The 22273-nt window shown below is 35.0% G+C and overlaps 1 protein-coding gene across 1 annotated transcript in view; it reads left to right on the forward strand.

Annotated features, from left to right (window-relative positions):
* The window catches only part of USH2A (usherin), a 693391-nt gene that overhangs the window by 556872 nt on the left and 114246 nt on the right, over positions 1 to 22273 (forward strand). Inside the window, exons 55-57 of the mRNA XM_077886665.1 lie at positions 1669 to 1776; positions 9063 to 9246; positions 10191 to 10348. Coding sequence (XP_077742791.1) covers positions 1669 to 1776; positions 9063 to 9246; positions 10191 to 10348 — 450 coding nt within the window. The remainder of the gene's footprint in view (positions 1 to 1668; positions 1777 to 9062; positions 9247 to 10190; positions 10349 to 22273) is intronic.

Below are 22273 nucleotides of genomic sequence, written 5' to 3' on the forward strand. Positions count from 1 at the left end.
GCTCCAGCTGCAGAACATTATTGCTTTAGCAGAGAACCCAGACGACTGCTCTAATTCTAAATGAACTGGTTAATTTTTTTCATTGATTTAACAAGCATCTACTTTGTGCCTGTCATTATTCGAAGGATACAGTAATATTTTTTTAGATATAGTATCCTTTAGTGATCTTTTAGAGCTTACATCCTAGACAGAGAGACAAACAATAAATAAACAGATGTAATAAAACATCAGAAAATGTTGAGGCCTATGAAGAAGGAAATAAATTGAAGGAAGACCAAGCGCTGGGTGTAGTGTGTAGATATTCCTTGAGGAATCTTTAAAAATCTTTTAAAATGTAGAATTTGAGCAAAAATCTACATAAAACCACAGAGTGACACCTGAATGTCTCTGGAGAAAGTCATGCCACCAAAAGAACAATATATGTAAAAATTTAGCTAAGAATTCATGAAAAATTGATATGATAATTATTAGATCCCTGTTATCATTTGGCCCAATTGTTTGACATATAGACTAAGCCCATTCTTTAAGAAAATTTTTTTAGCTTTGGCACTGTTTGAATTTTCCCAAGAATCAAAGCAAGAAATGTTAGCCTCCATTGACTCCTTGTCGAATGCTGCTAAGGTTCTTCTATTCAAAGAGAGTACTTCTCTACATAACCCATTTTATCTTCCCAAAAGCCTTAGAAGCTAGCTCCTGTATTTCCCATTTTTATAGATCAGTAGATCAAGGCAAAGAGAAGCCAAATAACTTGCCCAAGGTCACTAGCTATGGAGTCGTGAAGTCTAACAACATATAATTTCTACTGTAAAAGGATTGCCATTCTTATTTTTCATGAGAACTTATTGAGCAGTTACTGGGCTGTGTCATATTCTGAATACAATAAGCACTATCCTTTCATCAAATTATTCTTAATCAGTGTGTAAAGACAAAACCAATACATCCCCCAAAAACTACAGAGGTTAAGTGTGAGATGGTACTCTGGGCACATACAGAGAAGTGCAAAGTTAAAAAAAAAAAAAAAAAGTTGGTGTGAATATAAGCTGAATATGGCTTGGGGCTAAAAAATGTTGAATCTAACCTTCTTTTTATTTTTTTCCACCTTTATTCATATAAGAAGCAATTGCAGAAACTAGGATGGTTAGCCTGGAGAAGAGAAGACTCAGGGGGGATTTGATAACTGTCTACAAATATTTGAAGAACTGTCATGTGGAAAAGAAATTAGATTTGTTCTATATGTCCCTAGGGGTGCAAGTGATGGAAAGAATTCACCACAATTTAGGGAAAGGACTTTCAAACAAAATAAGGAGAACTCTAGAGCTCTCTAAAGATGGAACGGGCTCTTTGAGAGATGAATACTGTGATTGCCTAGGCAAGGCAGTCTTTTCAATGACCTCTTGTACAAGGGAATCAAGAGAAAGATGGATGGGTGGATGGATTGCATGAATTTTAAGATTTCTTTTAAAGCTTAGAATTTATTATTTTATTAATTTAAATGAAATTTCTATTTATATCAAGCTGCTTGTAAAGTTCATATCTCCATTAAAGAGTATTTTCTGCTGTTAATATTTTTGGAAATTGTATCTACAACTCCACATGCTACTTCCGGTGCTTAATTGATAATAAATAATCCTCTCAAGATGTACTTTATTTCTTGTTTGCTCTTTCTAGGTCTCCAGCCATACACCAACTACAGCTTCACACTTACAGCTTGTACATCTGCTGGATGCACTTCAAGTGAGCCTTTTCTAGGTCAGACACTGCAGGCAGCCCCTGAAGGTAATTAAAAAATATCCATGATTTGGGAGAAGAAGTTTTCATATGGCATTTTGAAGTGAATTCCATAAACCCATTCATGTCAAACAAAAAAGGAATAAAATCGACAAGTACAAAATAAAATTGTATTCTAGGTTTCCATTCTTAAAGCTGGATTCAACTGTAAGCCTCCCAACATAAATTTTGCTTTCAAGTTCTTTAAACCTTTTAAATTTAGTTTTCTGTTAAAAAAATTATTATATACTAGGATATAAAATTCCTCAAAAAATCAAAGTTAAGTATTTCTGGAATGCCTGATACATAACAAGGACATGCTCACTGCTGATGTTTACTTATTTATTACCATGAAGAACTTACCATCAAGTCAAAGGCACAGGACAAGTACCAAAACTTAAAGAGAGAGAATTGGGGAACCTGGGTAGTTCAGTCAGATAAGCATCAGGGTCTTGATTTCGGCTCAGGTAAAAATCTCAGGGGTTTGATCTTAAGGTTGTGAGATCAAGCCCCTCCTTGGTCTCCATGCTCAGCATAGAGTGTACTTGAGATTCTCTCTCCCTTTGCCCCTCCCACCATCTCAAATAAGTAAATAAATAAAACCTTTAAAATATATAAAGGGAGAATCTGAAAGGTGATGGTAAGAAAGAACAAATGGTCAATAATATTGTAATACTGTATGGTGACTCCACTTATTATTAAGTGACATATAAAACTGCCAGATCAATATGTTGTACACAGGAAACTAACATTGTATGTTAATCATACATCAATTCAAAAAAAATTAACAGAATACTCGAGTTAATCTGAAGAGGGAGAGATTATAACCATCATGAAAATCAAAAAATATTTGTTAGAGCAGGTGAGTTCTGAGATGGACCATGAAGAACAAGGATTTTGACAAACACGGTAAGAGATACAGAATTAAACACAGACCATCACCCGGGAAGGCAGATTGGGAAGGTCTATTAAATGTAAAATGTTAATTTTCTATGACACAGCAGTTTTACATTCACTATCCATGCCAGAAAATCCCGCTTCCACAAATGTACAGGGAGACAGGTACCAGGATGTTTACTGAAGCATTTTTGTTTGTTTATTTAATGGAAAAATATTGGAAGCCATTTAAATAGCTATGCATAGGGGAATTGCTAAATAAACTCAGGCATATTCATATTATGAAATTCCATGCCTCAGTTTCAAAGAATGAGACAATCTAAACATATGAAGAGGAAATTCAGAACTACATTAATCCATAGTATCTTTTATATATAAAAATACAGAGAAAATCATACTCATTTCTATAGATAAATAAAAATTTAGAAAAAATTCTGGAAGCATACACACATCACAATGGTTACCAGTGGGTTGGGAACTAGGGTGGGTGTTATCATTTACTTTTAGGAGAAAGAGAGGCTGAGGAGCTTGGGATAGTGATCAACTAATTATTTTGCTCATCTTTATTATCTGCCTGTTTTCAATGTGGGGGAAACAGAGGCATACATGAGTTTCTCAACAGAACTATAATGTTAATTACCATTGGAGAGTCCTGAAGTGCTTGTCCATTACTCTTCTAATGAAAGGGATTGTTGTACCTCAGAATATTAGACCTGAACTTCCTACCAGTAAATGGGGAATAAAATGGAAAGTTCCACATATGGGGCATATGGCTCCTCACCAGGATTTCACTAATGATGTTTTCTATATAAAGAATGTTTCATGTCAAAAAGCTTAGTGTTCCTTTGAAAGGAAGAAACCAGCAGTGGATTTTTTGGAAAGGTAAACTATCAAATGGATACTTTGATGATAATGGATAATTTCTAAAGGATCTATCAACCAGTTTTGGCTGCAACTCAAACATGGTAAAATAACAGGGTCTCTTGCTTCAGTGTACTCATCAAATCCATATATTTAAATTCTTAGAAAATATGCGTCTATTTTCCTACTTTTCCCAACAAAATTTCTTGAAAGAGCTCAGATTTCATGACTTAAAAATTATAGCTTTCAACAACACAGGGGAGTGTGAGATGAGAAATGTTTTACTTGATTTCTTTTTTTAACTTTACACACCTTTCCTTTAACCCAAATAACTGTGCAGAGGAATAATAAACCAAATGGGCTTTCCTCTGCAGAACAAACGTGGATTTAGAATCCATTTTCTGGCTGCATCAGTGCCATTTGTGAATAACTTGTATGTGAAATAAATGTAGACCGAGTACTTAAATTGGGGGTTGCAAGAGAACAAATCAACAGCAACTTTAAGTTCTGTTGTTTTACCGTAAAGTGGAAATAAGCATATTGTATCATGTTAAATTAATAACCCAAATATAACTGATTACCAAATGCCTATTTGAGTGAACCCGACATAGTTTGAAGGTCTAATACTTGAGTGTCCTAAGCAGATAGGGGGAAAATTAAAAGATTAAAAGAAACATTGGTTCATAGTCCCCGAGCTCTTTTCTCTCATTTCTCTTTCATTTTCAATCAAAAAAAAAAAAAAAAAAAAGCTAATGTACATTACTACCTCATTGATAAGTTGGACATAATTTTCTACAATTTTATCCATACAGAAAACTGTGTACCTTTAGTCAAATAGGAAGAGTTCAAGTTGGATTTTTGTTCTCTCTTTTTAGAATTACTGCTATACCAGCAAGCTCTAATTAATTTTAGAGTTCAGTCATGCAAAATTGCAGGCATGCTTACCTCCAGCATTGATAACGTGGGGGGGTTGGGGGGGAAGAGGAAAAGAAGATGAATCTTTCTCAATTGCATTCCAGATCTCTCTTCCTCTGACCTTTTTTAAGCTGTTGATGTTCCTTTAGATTCCACCTCTACTCTCTGCACTTATAACTCCACAGGATCCCTTTGAATTCTCAAGCACAAGCTTCCAGAGTCCTCTGTTCCCACAAAGCCTGCACTTACAGATTTAAGGCCTATGTATCCTTCAGTCTATAGATGTTTTTATTTAGGTGTTTTGTAAATACTTCAACCTCAGTATTCAATACTTAAAATCTCTCTCCTCACTTCCTAGCTTATTTTTCTAACTTTTTCCCTCCAAGTACCATCATCCATCTCATCAAACCAAAATGGTCCTTCTTAATGCATCTCTCTCTTTTCTTTTCTTTTTTTAGGTTGTAATGTGCAGTTCTTCAAAAAATCTTATTAACTTTAAATCTTAAGGATTTTTTTTTAATGTGCCCTTCCTTTCCATCCCTTCTGGCATTGCCTTAGTTCAGACACCTATAACTTCTCATAATTAGTCTTCCTGCCTCTTGTCATTTCTCCTCTATCTCATATTCCCATTTCAATTCTTTTCCCCCTTGTGCCAAAATAGACTGACTTCATATTAGTCACCTTCATAAAATCCCACATCCTTCCAGGAAAAAAAGAAATCCACATCTTCTTAGTAAAGCAAAATAGATTCCTCAAATTTTAACCTCTGCCTATCTATTAAGTCTTTGGGTCTTGCCTGCATGCCATCCAAAGCACCACTCATGTTGAGGTACTTGGAATTCTTCTACACTTTCCTGTTTTTCAGGGACTTGGTGTGGGTTCCCCTGAATTTAGATCTCTTTCCTACAGTCTCACTAAGCTAACCCATTTTTAAAAAAAAATTGGTCATGTCTCCACTTCCTACGACCACTTTTGCTTCCCATCCATCCCCATGTTACTCCCAGTCTGTGTTGATACCCTTCCTAAGTGCTCCAAAGCACTATGCTTCCTAAGGCATTTAGTAAACTGGATTATAAATTTTTATTTGTTCATCTTTATTCACCATAATACTATGAACTCCTTGAAAGGTAAAGACCATATGTCTTTATCCCCACATCCACAGTGCCTGACGCAGAAAATGATACGAAACTGGGTGGAATGTTGGATAAGTTTACAAATAACAATAGTCCAAAAGTCAAGGCATCCATGATATCAGCTGATACAAAACTGGGTACCCTTACTAGCTTCTAACAGAAAGCCAATCCACAATAATGTTGGGATTTTTGGATTTGAATGAAGATTTGTAGAGAAATGAGAAGTGGGTAATATTGCATGACACTCAAAACATTTAAAACAAATCTAGTAGACATGCTCTTTTTTTGGTGCTATTATTGCAAAAGACCTACTACCAAGGTTTCCTTCTGACCTTTCCTTCTTATTGCTTTCAGCTAGTTTACCTGCTCCCTGCCTCCCCTTTGAGATGATTTTCCTCATGACTATCCATTTCCTTCTTTGACCTATCTCAACTCTGCCCTTCTAGTATATAGGATAGGTTTTTCTTTTTTTTCTTTTTTTTTTTTTGAAAGAAGACTTCTTTTTTTTTTAATATTTTTTAAATTTATTTATGATAGGCACATAGTGAGAGAGAGAGAGAGTCAGAGACACAGGCAGAGGGAGAAGCAGGCTCCATGCACTGGGAGCCTGGCGTGGGATTCGATCCAGGGTCTCCAGGATCGCGCCCTGGGCCAAAGGCAGGCGCTAAACCGCTGTGCCACCCAGGGATCCTGGATAGGTTTTTCTGATGCCATCTGAGACTCAGGCTGACAGAAGGAAGCAGATTCTCTACTTGGGACTCATTAAGACATTTCACCAAAAGTGGATCTTATTCTATGAAAGATTTCTTGCAACCTCAAAGATAATGGTGTCTCCATACCATTATACAAGTAAAACCATAGCAGCTTTTCCACATTTCAATTTCCTTTTATTTCCAACCCAGTGGATACAGGGTTGTTGCCAACGCAACCAGAACTTTCACCAGCTTGTATAAATATGAAACTCAATTTTTATTTAAAACACGAAGCAAACCCAAGATCTTGATTCATGTTATTTCATTAAATCTTCTCTATCCACAGGCTGCACTGACTAAATCAAGGTGGAAACTAAGCAAAAGCCTTCCTAGCACCTTGGTGATTTTTTATACATCCTTCAAGCTGAAAAAGATAGGACTGCAGGAAGCATATTATGAACTAAAACTTTTACTTCATCTCTTAAACTGACAAATTAATATCATGTTAGAATCAGAACTCTAGTTAATTGGTTGACTCATCCAGCAGCTATTGGCATAGAAACCCAGATATAAACGTATACTATCACTTGTGGATTTGGCCAAGTATCCATTTCAAAACAAAATGAACAGCTTTCTTCCTAGGTGTCAGTTGTTCCTTAGAAAATCAGCAAGTTTCAACTGTATTAAGATCTATCTTGATTCTTTCAGGATGTTGCTAAATAAATTGCATTTGAAAAAAAAAAATTGCATTTGAATGTCCTGAAAATTGTTTTTTTAAAAATGTCGAATTCTTATCCTTTACTGAATAACTTACACCAGAGATAACAATCAACCAAAAACTATTGATTACAGGGGAACCTAATACTGCATGAGTTTTTAAAAGCTGGAAAAGAGAGTTACAGTGTCTATTCAGAGCATACCTAGATGACAACATGAAATGATAGGATTGATCTTCCTCATTGCTTCGGTTCACCATCAATATGTTTGTACATCTGTAAGAGTACTCAAATGTTTGACCTTGAATGACAGTTGTTTATCTATTTTAACTTTTATGCAGAAAAGTAAACTCCTCATAGGAACGAGCCATATCTTACTCACATTTACATTTTCTGGAACTGGGTATATTTATAGTAAGTTTATTTATTTATTCATTATCAGTTAGACATTGTATTATATATCCATAAAATACATTGACAAATAAGACAGAGAAAGTTCTTACCCTCATGAAGCTAACTTAATATTGAAGCAGGAGAAAAAGCAGACTATGCAGCAAAAACAACATAGAAATAATGATCATATTTCATTTCGAGAAACAAATGATTATGATTATGATGTTGTGAGTGTTAAGAGGAAAATAGAAAAGGACATAGGATAAAGGAAAAACTAGGTTAAGATTACTTTAGATAAGGTTAAAGTTATCATTAGAGAAGGTTAGTCAAATAAGACCTCCCTGATAAGATGATATTCATATAGGTCATTGAACTATGAGAGTAAATTGCAAAAATGTTGTGTTGTCATAAGTAAAAGGTTCCAGGCAGAAGGAAGGGAAGTGCAAAAGCCCAGAGGTGAGAAAGAACTAGAAGCATTCTGGGGATAGAAAGTGGTCTGGTGTGGCTGGAGCTGGGTGAGCCAGAATTAGAAAAAAAATGTAAGATTATTCAGGTTATTATAAGGAATTGGAATTATATGAATAATTTCCAAAGGGTTTTATATTTCACAAAGATTACAAAGACTGATGTATATAGTTTATATATTTTTATAAAGATTATATGGAATAGAGAAGGGCAATATTTAAGACTCAGAGACCAGTTAAGAGGCTATGATAGAAGTCCATGAGAGAGAAGAACATAGCTTGGATCAGAAGGGGTGGCAGTAAAGGTATAGGGAACTATATACATTCAGGGTAGAACCAGTAGTAGGCTTTAATGACATTACATTTGGAGGTAAAAAAAAAAAAAAAATGGGAGCCTCAAGAATAATTCTGTGTTTTGACCACGAAAATGAATAGATGGACAAAATGGCGAGATGAATAGATTGTAACAGAAGAATCAAGAGCTCTGTTTTGGATGTTTTAAGTTTTTGATGCATAGTCATCCAAATGGAGGTGTCAAGTTGACAGTTGGGTTTATGAGTCTGAAGTTCAAGGGAGAATTTTAGTCTAGAGATATGCATTTGGGAGTGTTCAACATAGAGATGATATTTAAAACTAAGACTAAATGAAGATCATCTAGGAAGTGAGTGTTGGAAAAGAAGAAAAAAGAGGGAAGACTAAGTGAAGGAAAGGGCCTAGATATCTGAGGCACATTTTTTAGATCCACTTGGGGAAAAGGAGCAAGTAAATAAGAGAAAAGAGGAAAAGAAGCACAGCACATGTGTCAGAGAGGCGACATATGCTATTCATTGAGTTTGATAATTCAGGTAAATACTACATTATGATTACTTCCACATATTCCAAATAAATAGGCATCAAAGTTTAAAATTCCTGGATTATCTTTCAGGCCTTGATTAAACTCAGAATAACAACCAAGACAGAGAAATTTTCTACCACTCAATTGTCTAATATTCACTTTCTAAAGACAAATCAGAAATAAAGTAATCAAAGCATTAAAAAATACATTTCTACTCAACTGTATATTTTACCTCCAAAGTAAGGAATATTTACTTTTGTTGTTTCACCATGAGATTTTTTTTTAACAACAGATAAAAATATCATAGTATGTGAGGTGATGGTATGACTTTTGATAAGGTGTATATTTTATTCTAACAATAAAACCTCATTGTGTTATTTTTTTGCCAGGAGTTTGGGTGACACCTCGACACATTATCATCAATTCTACAACAGTGGAATTATATTGGAATCCGCCAGAAAAGCCCAATGGCCTCATTTCTCAGTATCAATTGAGTCGTAATGGAACCTTGGTTTTCCTGGGTGGCAGTGAGGAGCAGAATTTCACTGATAAAAACCTGGAGCCCAATAGCAGGTAAACTAAAAGAAAACTTTACCAATCATATAGGTAGAATTTAAAATTTTTCAGGGCTGGAAAGAATGCATTTCTAAATGAAACAATATTAAATTAATTGGCTAATTAATCTCCTCGTTCATTAGCCATTCCATACCTATGAGATCTTCTAAATCATTTCAGATGTTGAAGACTCAAGTACTAACTCAATTCTTTAGTCTTCAGAGTACATGACATTTTTAAAAAATGTAAATAGTCTTCTATGTGAAATAAGAGCATGAGAACTTTTAAGTATATAAAATACACAAAGTATTAAACATTAAAAATTATCAAATTATCTTCAAAAAACATGCATTCTTAAGTTAGCAATAAAAAAGATTTAAAGCATTTTGTTTTACATCAACTAATTTTTCTTCTAATGTAATGTTTTCTCTGCTTGCTACACTATATATAGGCATGAGTGGTTTTAGGGGGAAAAAGTTCCACATATTTGCAATTCATTCCAATTCATATCTCAGCAGAAACAAAATATATCTTAGATCAACAGATGTTTTACTGCAGAGAGTAGAGATCAATTCAGTTTTATTGTAGAGAGTAGCAGATCAATTTAGAAACATCTTCCTCTAAACATATTTCCCTGAACTCCAACCCATTTAAAAATGGAGAAGATTAATTTGAATCCTTCACAACCTACTGGCACACTCTAAGACCTTCCTGAAATCTTTAGGAGAGTTAGTAATTAGTAGGGGGTTAAAAATAAAGTGGGAAGGGGCATAAACAGTGCCAATCTAGAGAAAATGATGATTGTTCTGGAAAAATTCAAGTCAACAGTGATGTTCTGGACAGCGAGCAGAGAATTTGCAATTTGTCATGAATTTAGGACTAAACAATGGAGAGCAAAGCCAGCAATCATTGTTCAGGTCTCTTGTGCATTGTCTTATCACAATCCTTTCTTTTTAATATAGATACATTTATAAATTGGAAGCTACAAGTGGAGGTGGCAGCAGTCCTAGTGATGATTACATTGTACAAACACCTATGCTGACACCAGAAGAAATCCAGCCTCCATATAATATCACAGTAATTGGACCTTATTCCATATTTGTAGCTTGGACCCCACCAGGTAAATAAATAAAATGTGTGAGCGTATGTGCATGTGCGCACATGTGTATATTTGTGTGTAAAACATTTCAGAGGAAGTTAATTGGAGATAAGGATGGAAATGTGAATTTAGTAAATCAGAAGGACATAACTCATCTCCTGGATAAATATGAATAAAATAATCCAAATTCCTGAGGAATCAAATTTCTGAGTCTGTACATATATAAAATTATGCATACATAAATATAGATACAGATGTAGATATGTAGATAAAGATCTACAGATACCTAGATATATACTTTTCTTTCAAAGAAATACTTTCCTTCAAGTACCAAAATCTGTCTTCTTATTCTTACTTATCCCAAGTAAGTTATATAGATCTGAATGACCTCAAACTTTCATTCTACAGGACTCCCTAAATTGAATCACTGATGTTGCATGATTCAGCCTTTATTATAGCAGGAATTAATGAATTCAGAAAGAAAACAGTCTATTCTTATCCATGTTCCTTAGGTTGTGGCCAATTATGGTGGTTGAATTTTGTCTCTCTAAGCCATATAAGCTCCATTGTACCATTTAGTCACTAGTGAGTTGCTTTTATGGTTTAGTACATTATTATATTATGATGTAAGCATCTTCCTCAGTTTCACATCTAATTGCAGTAACACCATGGAGTAAGGATTAAAGTAAAATCTCTGCTCTGTCTTTTAACATAAGGAAAGTATGGAAATGTATGAAGGTGCTAAATTCACTTCAAAATATGTGATTTTATCTCTGATATCTAGTCTTTAGATAAAAATTGGCATAAATTTCTTTTATTTCCTTTAGAATAAGTTTAGCTACTTCAACATGCATTAAAAATAATTGGTTAGCAGCCACGTTGGCCATCAGCAGATCCAGTCCATAAAATAATTAGCAAAGGTATATTTTTCATTTACTTGAACAATTATCTCTGTCAAAACAGGTAATATAGAAAAGGAAGGAATACTTTTATATTTATTCTATGAGGCCAGCATTACCAAAAGCAGATAAAGTAACCATGAAAAAGAGAGTGACAGACCAATGTCTCTGATGAACATGGATGCAAAAATCCTCAACAAAATACTAGAAAACCAAATGCAACAATACATTTTTAAAAATCATTCACCACAATCAAGTGGGGTTTATTCCTGGGTGGTTCAATATTCACAAATCAATCAACATGATATATCGTATCAATAGGAGATAGGATAAGAGTCATATGATCTTTTCAATAGATACAGTAAAAGCACATGAGAAAGTACAACATCCATTCATGATAAAAACCCTCAACAAAGTAAATTTAGAGGAAACATATCTCAACATAATAATGGCCAAGAATGAAAAACCCATAGCAAACATCAAACTTAATGGAGAAAAACTGAGAGCTTTTCCCATAATGTCAGGAACAAAACAAAGATGTCCGCTCACACCACATTTATTCAACATAGTACTGGAAGTCCTAGCAACAACAATCAGACAACAAAAAGAGCTAAAAGGCATCCAAATTGGTAGGGAAGAAGTTAAACTTTCACTATTTGCAGATGACATGATAGTGTATACTGAAAACCTGAAAGACTCCACCAAAAACCTCTTAGAACTGATAAATGAATTCAGTAAAGTTGTGGGTTACAAAAATCTATGTATAGAAATCTGTTGGATTTCATTACACCAATAATAAGGCAACAGAAATAGGAATTAAGAAAACAATATCATTTATAATTGCACCCAGAATAATAAGATACCTAGGAATAAACGTAACCAAAGAGGTGAAGGACCTGTACTCTGAAAACTAAAACACTGATGAAAGAAATTGAAGATGACATAAAGAAATGAAGAAACATTCCATGCCCACAGATTGTAAAAGCAGACATTGTTAAAATGTCTATACAACCCAAAGCAATCTACACATTCAATGCAACCTCTATCAAAATATCAACAACATTTTTTCACAAAACTAGAAGAAAAAAATCCTAAAATTTGTATGGAACTGCCAAAGACTGAATAGCCAAAGCAGTCTTGAAAAGGAAAAGCAAAGCTGGAAGCATACCAATTCCAGTCTTTAAGTTATATAACAAAGTTGTAGTAATCAAAACAGTATGGCACTGGCACATAGATGAATAGAACAGAATAGAAAACCCATAGAAACCCCCCATGTTATATGGTCAATTAATCTTCAACAAAGCAGGAAAGAATTATCAATGGGAAAAAGACAGTCCCTTCAACACACAGTGTTGGGAAAACTGGACAGCAGCATGGAAAGAATGAAACTAGACCATTGTCTTACACCATACAGAAAAATACATTCAAAATGTATGAAAGACCTAAATGTGAGACCTGGAATCATAAGAATCCTAGAAGAGAACACAAGCAATGTTTCTCTAATATTTGTGTAGCATCTTTTTTCTAGGTAGGTCCCTGAGGCAAGGTAAACAAAAGCAAAATCAACAAAACAAAAACAAAATGGGACTATATCAAAATAAAAAGCTTCTGCACAGTGAAGGAAACAGTTACTCAAACTAAAAGGCAATCTACAGAATGGGAGAAGATACTTGCAAATGATATATCTGGTAGAAAGTTAGTATCCAAAATATATAAAGAACCTATAAAACTCAATACCCCAAAACCAAATAATTCAATTAAAAAAAGGGGCAGAGATATGAATAAACATTTCTCCAAAGAGGACATTCGGATGACCAACAGACACATGAAAAGATGCTCTACATCACTTATTATCAGGGAAATGCAAATCAAAACTACAATGTAGTCATTCCCTGACACCTGCTAGAGTGGCTAAAATCAAAAACACAAGAAACAACAGGTGATGAGGATGTGGAGAAAGGAGAACCCGCCTTACACTGCTGGTGGGAATGCCGACTGGTGCAGCTGCTGGGGAAAACTGTATGGAGGTTCCTCAAAAAGTTAAAAATAGAATTACCCTATGATCATGCAATCACCCTACTGGGTATTCACCCAAAGAATAAAAAAGCATTAATTCAAAGGAATACATACATCCCTTAGGTGTTTATAGCAGCATTATTTAGGTTGATCAAGAATCGGAAGCAGCCCAAGTATCCATCAATTGATGAATGGATAAAGAAGATAAATACATAAATATTACTCATCCATAAAAAAGAATGAAATCTTGCCATTTGCAATGACATGGATGGAGCTAAAGAGTATAATGCTAAGTGAAATGTCAGACAGAGAGATACAAATACTGTATGATTTCACTCATATATAGAATTAAAAAACAAACAAACAAACAAATGAACAAAATCAAAGAAAGGGAGACAAACCGGAAAATAGACTCTTAACTATAGACAATAAACTGTTGGTTACCAGAGGCTGAGGGGTTGGGGGGAATGGTTAAATAGGAGATGAGAATTAAGGAGTGCACCTGTCATAATGAGCACTGGGTGATGTATGGAATTCTTGAATCACTATATAATACACCTGAAACTAATATAACAACATATATTAACTAATGAAATTAAAATAAAAACTCAACAAACAGGTAATAGAGTCAAGAAGGTAACATAGAGGCCTAATATATAAAACTTAAGTTATCATAAACCAACATCCTTCTGATGCCATAATCTAAGATCAAAAACAAAAACAAAAGGGTCTTTTTTTTTAAAAAAAGATTTTATTTATTTACTTGACAGAAAGAGAGAGCACAGGCAGGGTGAACTGCAGCCAAAGGGAGAGGGAGAAGCAGGCTTCCCCATTGAGCAGGGAGCCTGACGGACATTGGGCTTGATTCTAGGACCCTGGGATCATGACCTGAGCCAAAGGCACCAACTGAGCCACCCAGGCACCCCACAAAAGGGACTTAATTTGGTCAAACTCACAGGAGAAAAATTATCAAGAGCTTTATAAGTAAGAAAAATTACTTCTCCAAGTTAAATATAAATTATTCCACCACCTTTGTTTTAAAATGAATATACAACACATTAAATCAAACAAAGCAGAGGAATAATCACTAGTGCCAGCCTGTGTCATTAAATCCTTCAATCCTTATCACAGTGTTAGGAGCACAGACCTTTTTTAGCTCTATTCTTAATTTCAATAGAAGAAAACCCATATCCTCTGCTGTGGAAAACATACAAACTTGCATATCCCCTTACAAAACCAATTTCTATTCTCATGGAATAGCATTGCTATCTTGCCATCTTTTAGCATATTTCTCCTTGGCATCTTTATAGTACTGTGGTGCTTCTGTGCCATTAGGTAAAATGAGGCTGAAAAGAGCCAGTTTGAGACTGGATTTTAGCCTATTCACCAGAGATTTCTCAGACACAGACCAGGGTCTTCTACAATCCAAACTGTCAAAGAAAAAAAAAATTGTCAAAGAACAGTAAGAGAAAGTCCAAGATGATAAGCAAAATTGATGATTCCCTAGCCACGTGACCAAGAAGTTCCATGGCTTATCAAATCATATGTCATTTTAACATTATTATATACGCAAATTGCCATGGCAAATCTGAAGACATCTTTCCTTTAAGACAGCAGATGTACGATGAAAGACAAAGCCAGGGTTCATATCCCCGTTGTGCCACCTGTTAGCTCACATAAACAAGTCAGCTTTTCTCCCCGAGTCTCTGTTCTGTGTGTCTGTAAAATAGAGATAATGGTAGTATGCACATTTGGGTTGTTGTAAAGATTAAATGAGGTAATTTATATAATTGGCATACATGGATTCTGTATAATATTCGATAAATAGTGATGATTAGTTTGGAAGAATCATATTTGCCTTCAAGTATTTATCTTTAAAATGTATTTGCCTCGGCATTTGCTAGGTCCCAAAGGCCCCTTTTCAAAATGATAAAACTGCAGGATTGCATTTGTAAATTTTTTTTTAATTTATTTATTAATGAGAGACACAGAGAGAAAGAGGCAGAGACATAGGCAGGGGGAGAAGCAGGCTCCATGCGGGGAGCCCAACATGGGACTCGATCCCAGGTCTCCAGGATCAGGCCCTGGGCCGAAGGCAGATGCTCAACCGCTAAGCCCCGGGGCTGCCCCATTTGTAATTTTTAAGACTTCTTTCGAATTTCCCAGCTCTTGGTCATGTTTTTCTTTGAGTTCAACATCACGTTTTTATGTTGGGTGTGTAACATTTACACTTAGAAAAGGATCATTGTGAAATAAAACACAACTTCTATTTTTTTTTTAATGTAACTTTCACTCTTGTCTACCTCAGGCTTTGTAGAAATTGCTCACTCTAATGCAGCCTAGGGGGTATTGTAGAAATACACTAACTCTGACCACGTAACCAATGGTTAATAAATCTATAATATCCAGACCTGTCAATCTTTTAGTTTCAGATGCACAAAATCCATTACAGAAACCCTGTAATATATGGAAAGATTAAAATCTTAAATTAAACTTTTTTTCCTGGTGCCTAGAAGGATTTTGAACTCAGTAAACAGGCAGATGATTTTGACTTGTGTATAATCTACAGTTGATTTTATTAGAAAGTACCTCATGCTGTGTTTTGATTTGGATAATAAAAACATTTTTCTGTTCCTGAATAGTCACAAATATATATTTTAAACAGAAAGAAAACAAACTTGTTATAACCAGAGGTTGTTTTTTGCTCACAATCAGGAGCTTTCTAGGTATTCATCATACTCCCTGCCATTTCAAAATGATTACATCATAAAGCAGAGCTGAAAATTGGCCCAAACAATCCATACTTATAGTTCCTAAACCTGAACAAGCATTAGAATCACCTGGAAAAGTTTCACAAAGAGCGATTCTCTACCTCAAATTTACTGAATCAGAATCTCCTCTGGTGGAGTCAAGAAATGTAGATTTTTTTTTTTTTAAAGCTTCTCAGATGATTTCGATGTGTTCCAAATTTAGTAATCATGAATCACATACACCAAGCAAAAGTAGTCAATTAACAATATTTCTTTGAAAATATGAATCAAATCACTTTCTCTTGAATGTCCAAATCCAAAGTAGTGGTTAAATTAAGTGGGTTTAGGGCAGCCCGGGGGGCTCAGCGGTTTAGCACCACCTTCAGCCCGGGTCTCTGAGACCAGGGATCAAGTCCCCCATCAGGCTCCCTGCATGGAGCCTGCCTCTCCTTCTGCCTGTGTCTCTCCTCTCTCTCTCTCTCTCTCTCTCTCATGAATAAATAAATAAAATCTTAAAAAAAAATTAAGTGGGTTTTTCTCCCATGTATTTTGTTTTGTGGTCGGTGTGAATTGAGAGACTTTACACAAGTAAGTTGCTGGGAGAAAAAAAAATATCTATGTGGTTGCTTGGCAACTGAAAATTACCTAGGCAATTAAGTGGGCTTTCAGTTTGTAAATTATTATTTCAATGATATCTATAAATTAATTCTTACTACACGTTTATAATTCCTACTGGAAAAGAAGTGAGGCCCAGGGAATATGTGAGAATATTCAGGGGAAGCATAATTGGAATACTATTGGCAAATACCATTTTATATGCATTAATATTACTTGTTTATATTTGACATTTGTTAAATTTCTAGTATATGCCAAACACTTTGATAAGCACTTTCTCTACTTTACTTGAGTTACTACTCATATAAACCCTGGGTACAAGTCATATCATTATTGCCATATTAAGGTAAGAAATTTGACTCTCACAGAAGTGATATAATATACTCAAGGTTACACAACAGAGCCAAGATTCAAATTCAGGTCTGTTCTCTACTCTGCTTTATAAGAGCAATCTCTACGTGTCTTTGGCTTAACTCTTAGATCCAAATCAAGCTTTCTATTTATTACCCAACATCTTTCGGATTTGCAATACAACTATGCTTTCTTAAATAGAAGCCCAGAGAGCCAAGAAACAGAGCTAGGTATTGGCGAATACCAAATGATTGTGGAAGAATGTTTTTTGTTGGGCATGCCAAGGCCAGAAGAATTAATTGTGGAAAACAGTGAGCCCCCTGTAGGGAAAATATCTACCTGACAATAGGTCTCTCCTGTGGCTTGAAGGACCTCGTAGCCAGAAGGCTTTGCCTATCCATCCAAAAGTCCAGAAAGAATAGACATGACTTAGTAAAAGCAGATTCCAAGTGCAGAACGATTTTAATTAGGTGAGAGAGGGAGTCACTTCTCAAATATCCACACAAAGAATATTCAAGGACTATTTTAAAACCTCAGTAGACATTCTCTTATCTTCCAAGTAAACTCTGGTTCACTTTAGCTTATCATTTACTTGATAAATGTCAGTAGTAAGATTAGCAAGACACTTCAAGCTCTAGAAAAATCAAGATTTCTACTCCTTTGCATATCATTTGTGCCTCCACATCAGATGATGCACAAACAACATCTCCTTTTAAAATGTTTGCTGAATTAATAGAAGAATAGTAGTAAGTTTCTAAAGTGCATCATTTAGGCAAATATAAATAAAATTTGGATTTTCTGCTGCTTAAAATTATCCAAACACTTGATCTCCTATAGAAGCCTATCTCTCCCTCCACACTAACTCAATCCTAAATACACAGACACACAGGCATGTGCAAACACACATACACACAAATACATATTTCTTCCTTAGAGACAACCAGGACACATGCACATATTTTCCAGATATTATATGACATCTTAGGGATGCATATTTTTTTCACTTATTTTTGTAAAGGAAATACTGGTTTCTGGGTGTTATGGGCTCCATCATTTAGTTTCCTTGCAACCTTGGGCGAGTTTTACAATGTCTCTGAACTTCAGGTTTCTCATCTGTGAAAGGGCTATTAAGTGCCTACCTTGCATTGCTGTTGTGTGAAGTCAGTGAGGCAGCATGGTAAACATTTAGTGGTCACTGTCTGCGTGCTGGTTGTTATGATTCAAGCTACAGACAGCAGCAAGCTTAGTTTATTCCTAAACATTCCTTTTCCCCCTTTTACCAGCTCTGAACCTCAGGTCAGGACTTGCATGTTCATATTAAATAGAGTGAAGGACATATGTTCAACTAATGGGTAAAAAAAAAAAAAAAAAAAAAAAAAAAATGAAGAAGCAAATACTTTCTGGAACATAAATGGTTTACTCAGGATAAGAATCAAGATATTCCTGCCATTTCAGAATCCAAACACTCAAAATTATTTAAACTCTGAAGGCAATAACGAGTCTTTCTAATTTATCAAGGTGATGATATTTTGAACTGTTCTAGCCCTTTATCATGTTCTAATTAACAATGCCATTGCATCCAACACACTTTTCTCACTAAAGATGGTGAGTTATTTGGGTTAAATGCATAGTACCAAAACACTGGTGTGTGTCCATTCATATTTATCTCTTAGTCCATTAAAAAAAAAACTATCAACAACAATTCTTCTACTGAGAAATCATTTCAATTAATATTGCTTAGGAATAAAATATATTGGTTAGGAATAAAAATGCTTTTTATTAACCCAGCTTTCGATTAAAGGGTACTTAGCCACGATATGGCCTATCTATAGACATTAGTTAGCTCATCAACTGCAGTGTATTAGATCAGATACTATTCATTTGAAGTCAAAATTGGTATTAAGCTTTTTAAAAAATGTATGTTGCATTAACGGGGATGATTCGACATTGACGATTCTCTCAATTTTCTTGTAAATGCAAAAACCAAGTGACAGTAGTGCTGAATTTCAGAAGAAAGTGTAAACCTCATTTCAATGATTTATGTTTTATTTAGCATAGTAATCTTTTTTCCTCTGTATTGAGGTATAATTGACAAATAAAATTATTACATATTTAGAGTACAATGTGATGATTTGACATATAAAATTGTGAAAGAATTTCCACCATTGAATTAGTTATTGCCAACATCATCTCACATATCTATTTTTTGTCTTTTTGGTGAGAACACAAGTTCTACTCTCTTAGCAAATTTCTTTCTTCTTTCTTTCTTTCTTTCTTTCTTTCTTTCTTTCTTTCTTTCTTTCTTTTTTACAAAAAAAAAATTATTGGTGTTCAATTTGCCAACATATAGAATAAACACCCAGTGCTCATCCCGTCAAGTGCCCACCTCAGTGCCCATCACCCAGTCACCCCACCCCCCGCCCACCTCCCCTTCCACCACCCCTAGTTCATTTCCCAGAGTTAGGAGTCTTTCATGTTCTGTATCCCTTTCTGATATTTCCCACTCATTTTTTCTCCTTTCCCCTTTAATCCCTTTCACTATTTTTTATATTCCCCAAATGAATGAGACCATATAATGTTTGTCCTTCTCCGATTGACTTCTTTCACTCAGCAAATTTCAATTCTACAATACACCATTATCAACTATAGTCACCATGCTATACCTTAGATCCTCAGACCTTATTCATCTTATAACTGAAAGTCTGAACCCTTTTAACCAACTTCTCCCTATTTCCCCCATCCTTCAGCACCTAGCAACCACCATTCCACTCTGTTTCCATGGGTAAAATTTTTTGAAGATTTTACACATAAGTGATACTAAAGTTATTGTCTTTGGCTATTTTGCTTAGCCTAATGCTCTCCAGTTTCACCCATGTTATTGCAAATGGCAGTATTTTCTTCTTTTTAGGGCTTACTAATATTCTATTGCATATATACTACATTTTCTTTATCCATTCAACCATTGGTGGGCACTTGAGTTGTTTCCATACTTTGGCTATTGTGAATACTGTTTCAGTGAACATGGGAGTATAGATAGCTGTGAGATCATGATCTCATTTCCTTTGGATATATACTCAGAAGTAGGTTTTCTGGGTCATATAGTAGTTCTATTTTTAATTTCTTGAGGAACCTCTATACTGTTTTCCATAGTAAACTGGCACTGGATATATGAATTTGAATTCCCACCAACAGTGTACAAACGTTCCCTTTTCTCTGCATCCTCACCAGTATTTGTGATCTCTTGTCTCTTTGATAATAGTCATCCTAACAGGTCAGAGGTGATATCTTACTATCGTTTTTGATTTGCATTTCCTTGATGATTAAGGATGTTGAGCACATTTTCATGTATCTGTTAGCCATTTGTCTGTCTTTTTGGGGGGGAAAATATCTATAGCATTCGTCCATTTCTTAATTGGGTCAAATTTTTTTTTTTTTTCTTTTGCTGTTGAATTGTATGAGTCTCTTGTATATTTTGGATGTTAGCCCCTTATTAGATAGATGGTTTGCAAATACCTTCTCCCATTCCATAGTTGCCTTTCATTTTGATGGTTTCCTTCCCTGCACAGAATCTTTTTAGTTTGATGTGTCCCATTTGTCAATTTTTGATTTTGTTGCCTTTGCTTCTGTTGTTTAATGAATTTCTTATTTTATTGAGTTCTGCTATGTATTGGGCCTTTTTCTAAGAGATTAATATGTATCTCTTTTAATGCTTTTAACAACCTAACTTAGTATGTCCTATTGTTTTGCCCATTATACGAACGAGAACAAGTCAATTTAAATATCATTTAGTTATCTTGCCTAGGTTATTTATCACAAAAGTGTTTGAGCCAGCCCACAATGGATCTGACACCAAATTCTATGGTCAAAATCACTGCTATTTTCTCACTATTTTTCTACCTAAACAGGGCAGAAAGCAAATGATTTTTTTCTAAGTTCTACTATGATCCAGTTCAGAAGCTAAAAAAATAATTTTGCTATAAATATAGCAAATATGAATAAGGACAACGTATTTCAAGAGCAGCCCATCCACTAACCCAGTAGGATTGTTTTATTTGTAGCTTAAAATTTCATGAGATATAATTCATTAGCCTTTGGGCATATTGAATCATCTATTCATTTTAACGAACATGAAAATATTTGCTGAGCCCCACTTGGGCAAGGCATAATGCTAGACACTCTGAGAGTTATAAAGAAGAATGAGACATTGTCCTTCCTGTCATGAACCCTACTATTAGGATAGAAAAGGCATAAATGATAGCTATCATTTACAAACTTATGTAAAATTTCCATATAGTTAGTATGGATGTGTGTTTAACAGAGTCTTGTCTCACTTCCAGACCCTCGAAGGGGCATAACCAAGATATGCCTACCTATACAATGAAGAATTTAGGCTGATTTGTTCAAAGCATTACATTAAGTGCAACCAGTGTTTTGAAGCAAATGCAGCTATCAAACCGAATTAATAGTTTTCCTCTTAGAATTGTTCCTGCTCCAGCTCCTAAAAAAAGATTTTAAAAAAGGATTATTTGATTGACTTGTCCCATTGTAAAGTATGCACCTGCTGTGAAATGAAGCCACAGAGAAAAAAAAAAGTTGAATAATTTAACTTTTTTATTTGTAAAGATAATCAGGGTTTTTCTGATTACATCTTAACTTCATAAATGTTAAATAACCTATCAGCATCTAGTTGTTGTAAATTATGAAAAGGAGCATTGCAAGGAATATTAACCAACGAAATCCTTGTTCTTTAGTGAACAAGAAAATGTGTTATGGCAGCTTGTCATTGTGGGACTGGTAACTTTGACACCAAATAACAAAACTGCCATTTGCACTTAGGGTAAATTGGTTCACTTGAGCTTCCACTGCTCCTCTTGCTCTGACATAAATTTATGAACTCGGGAACTAACCAAGTCGTGTGGCTTCCCAGCTGACTTTAACAAATATGCCCATTTCATTTCATTTAGTCATCAGAATACCAGGGGGCTAGGTTGTTTCAGACTCATTGCAGATGGTATAGGGTCCGCAGGAACACAGGAGGCTTTCATGTCACAGTCCTGTAAATTATGACAGTGGAGGGGCCCTCTTTCCTAAATACATGTCAGTGTTTGACATGCTCACAGCTTCAAGGAGCATTTTCTGTTTCAACACCTCACAGGTATATGTAAAGGACATTTGTTTCCAATTAACCAAGACGTGAAAAATACATCTTCCAGGTTCGTGCCTTTACTAGCCATGTTTAAACAGAAATTAATATTATGTCTATATTTAAAATGTCATGGAAGCACAGTTTTGTTCCCTGACCCCCCCAGGGGCCC

Source organism: Canis aureus, chromosome 38, assembly GCF_053574225.1.
Source record: "Canis aureus isolate CA01 chromosome 38, VMU_Caureus_v.1.0, whole genome shotgun sequence".
Classification (NCBI taxonomy): Eukaryota; Metazoa; Chordata; class Mammalia; order Carnivora; family Canidae; genus Canis; species Canis aureus.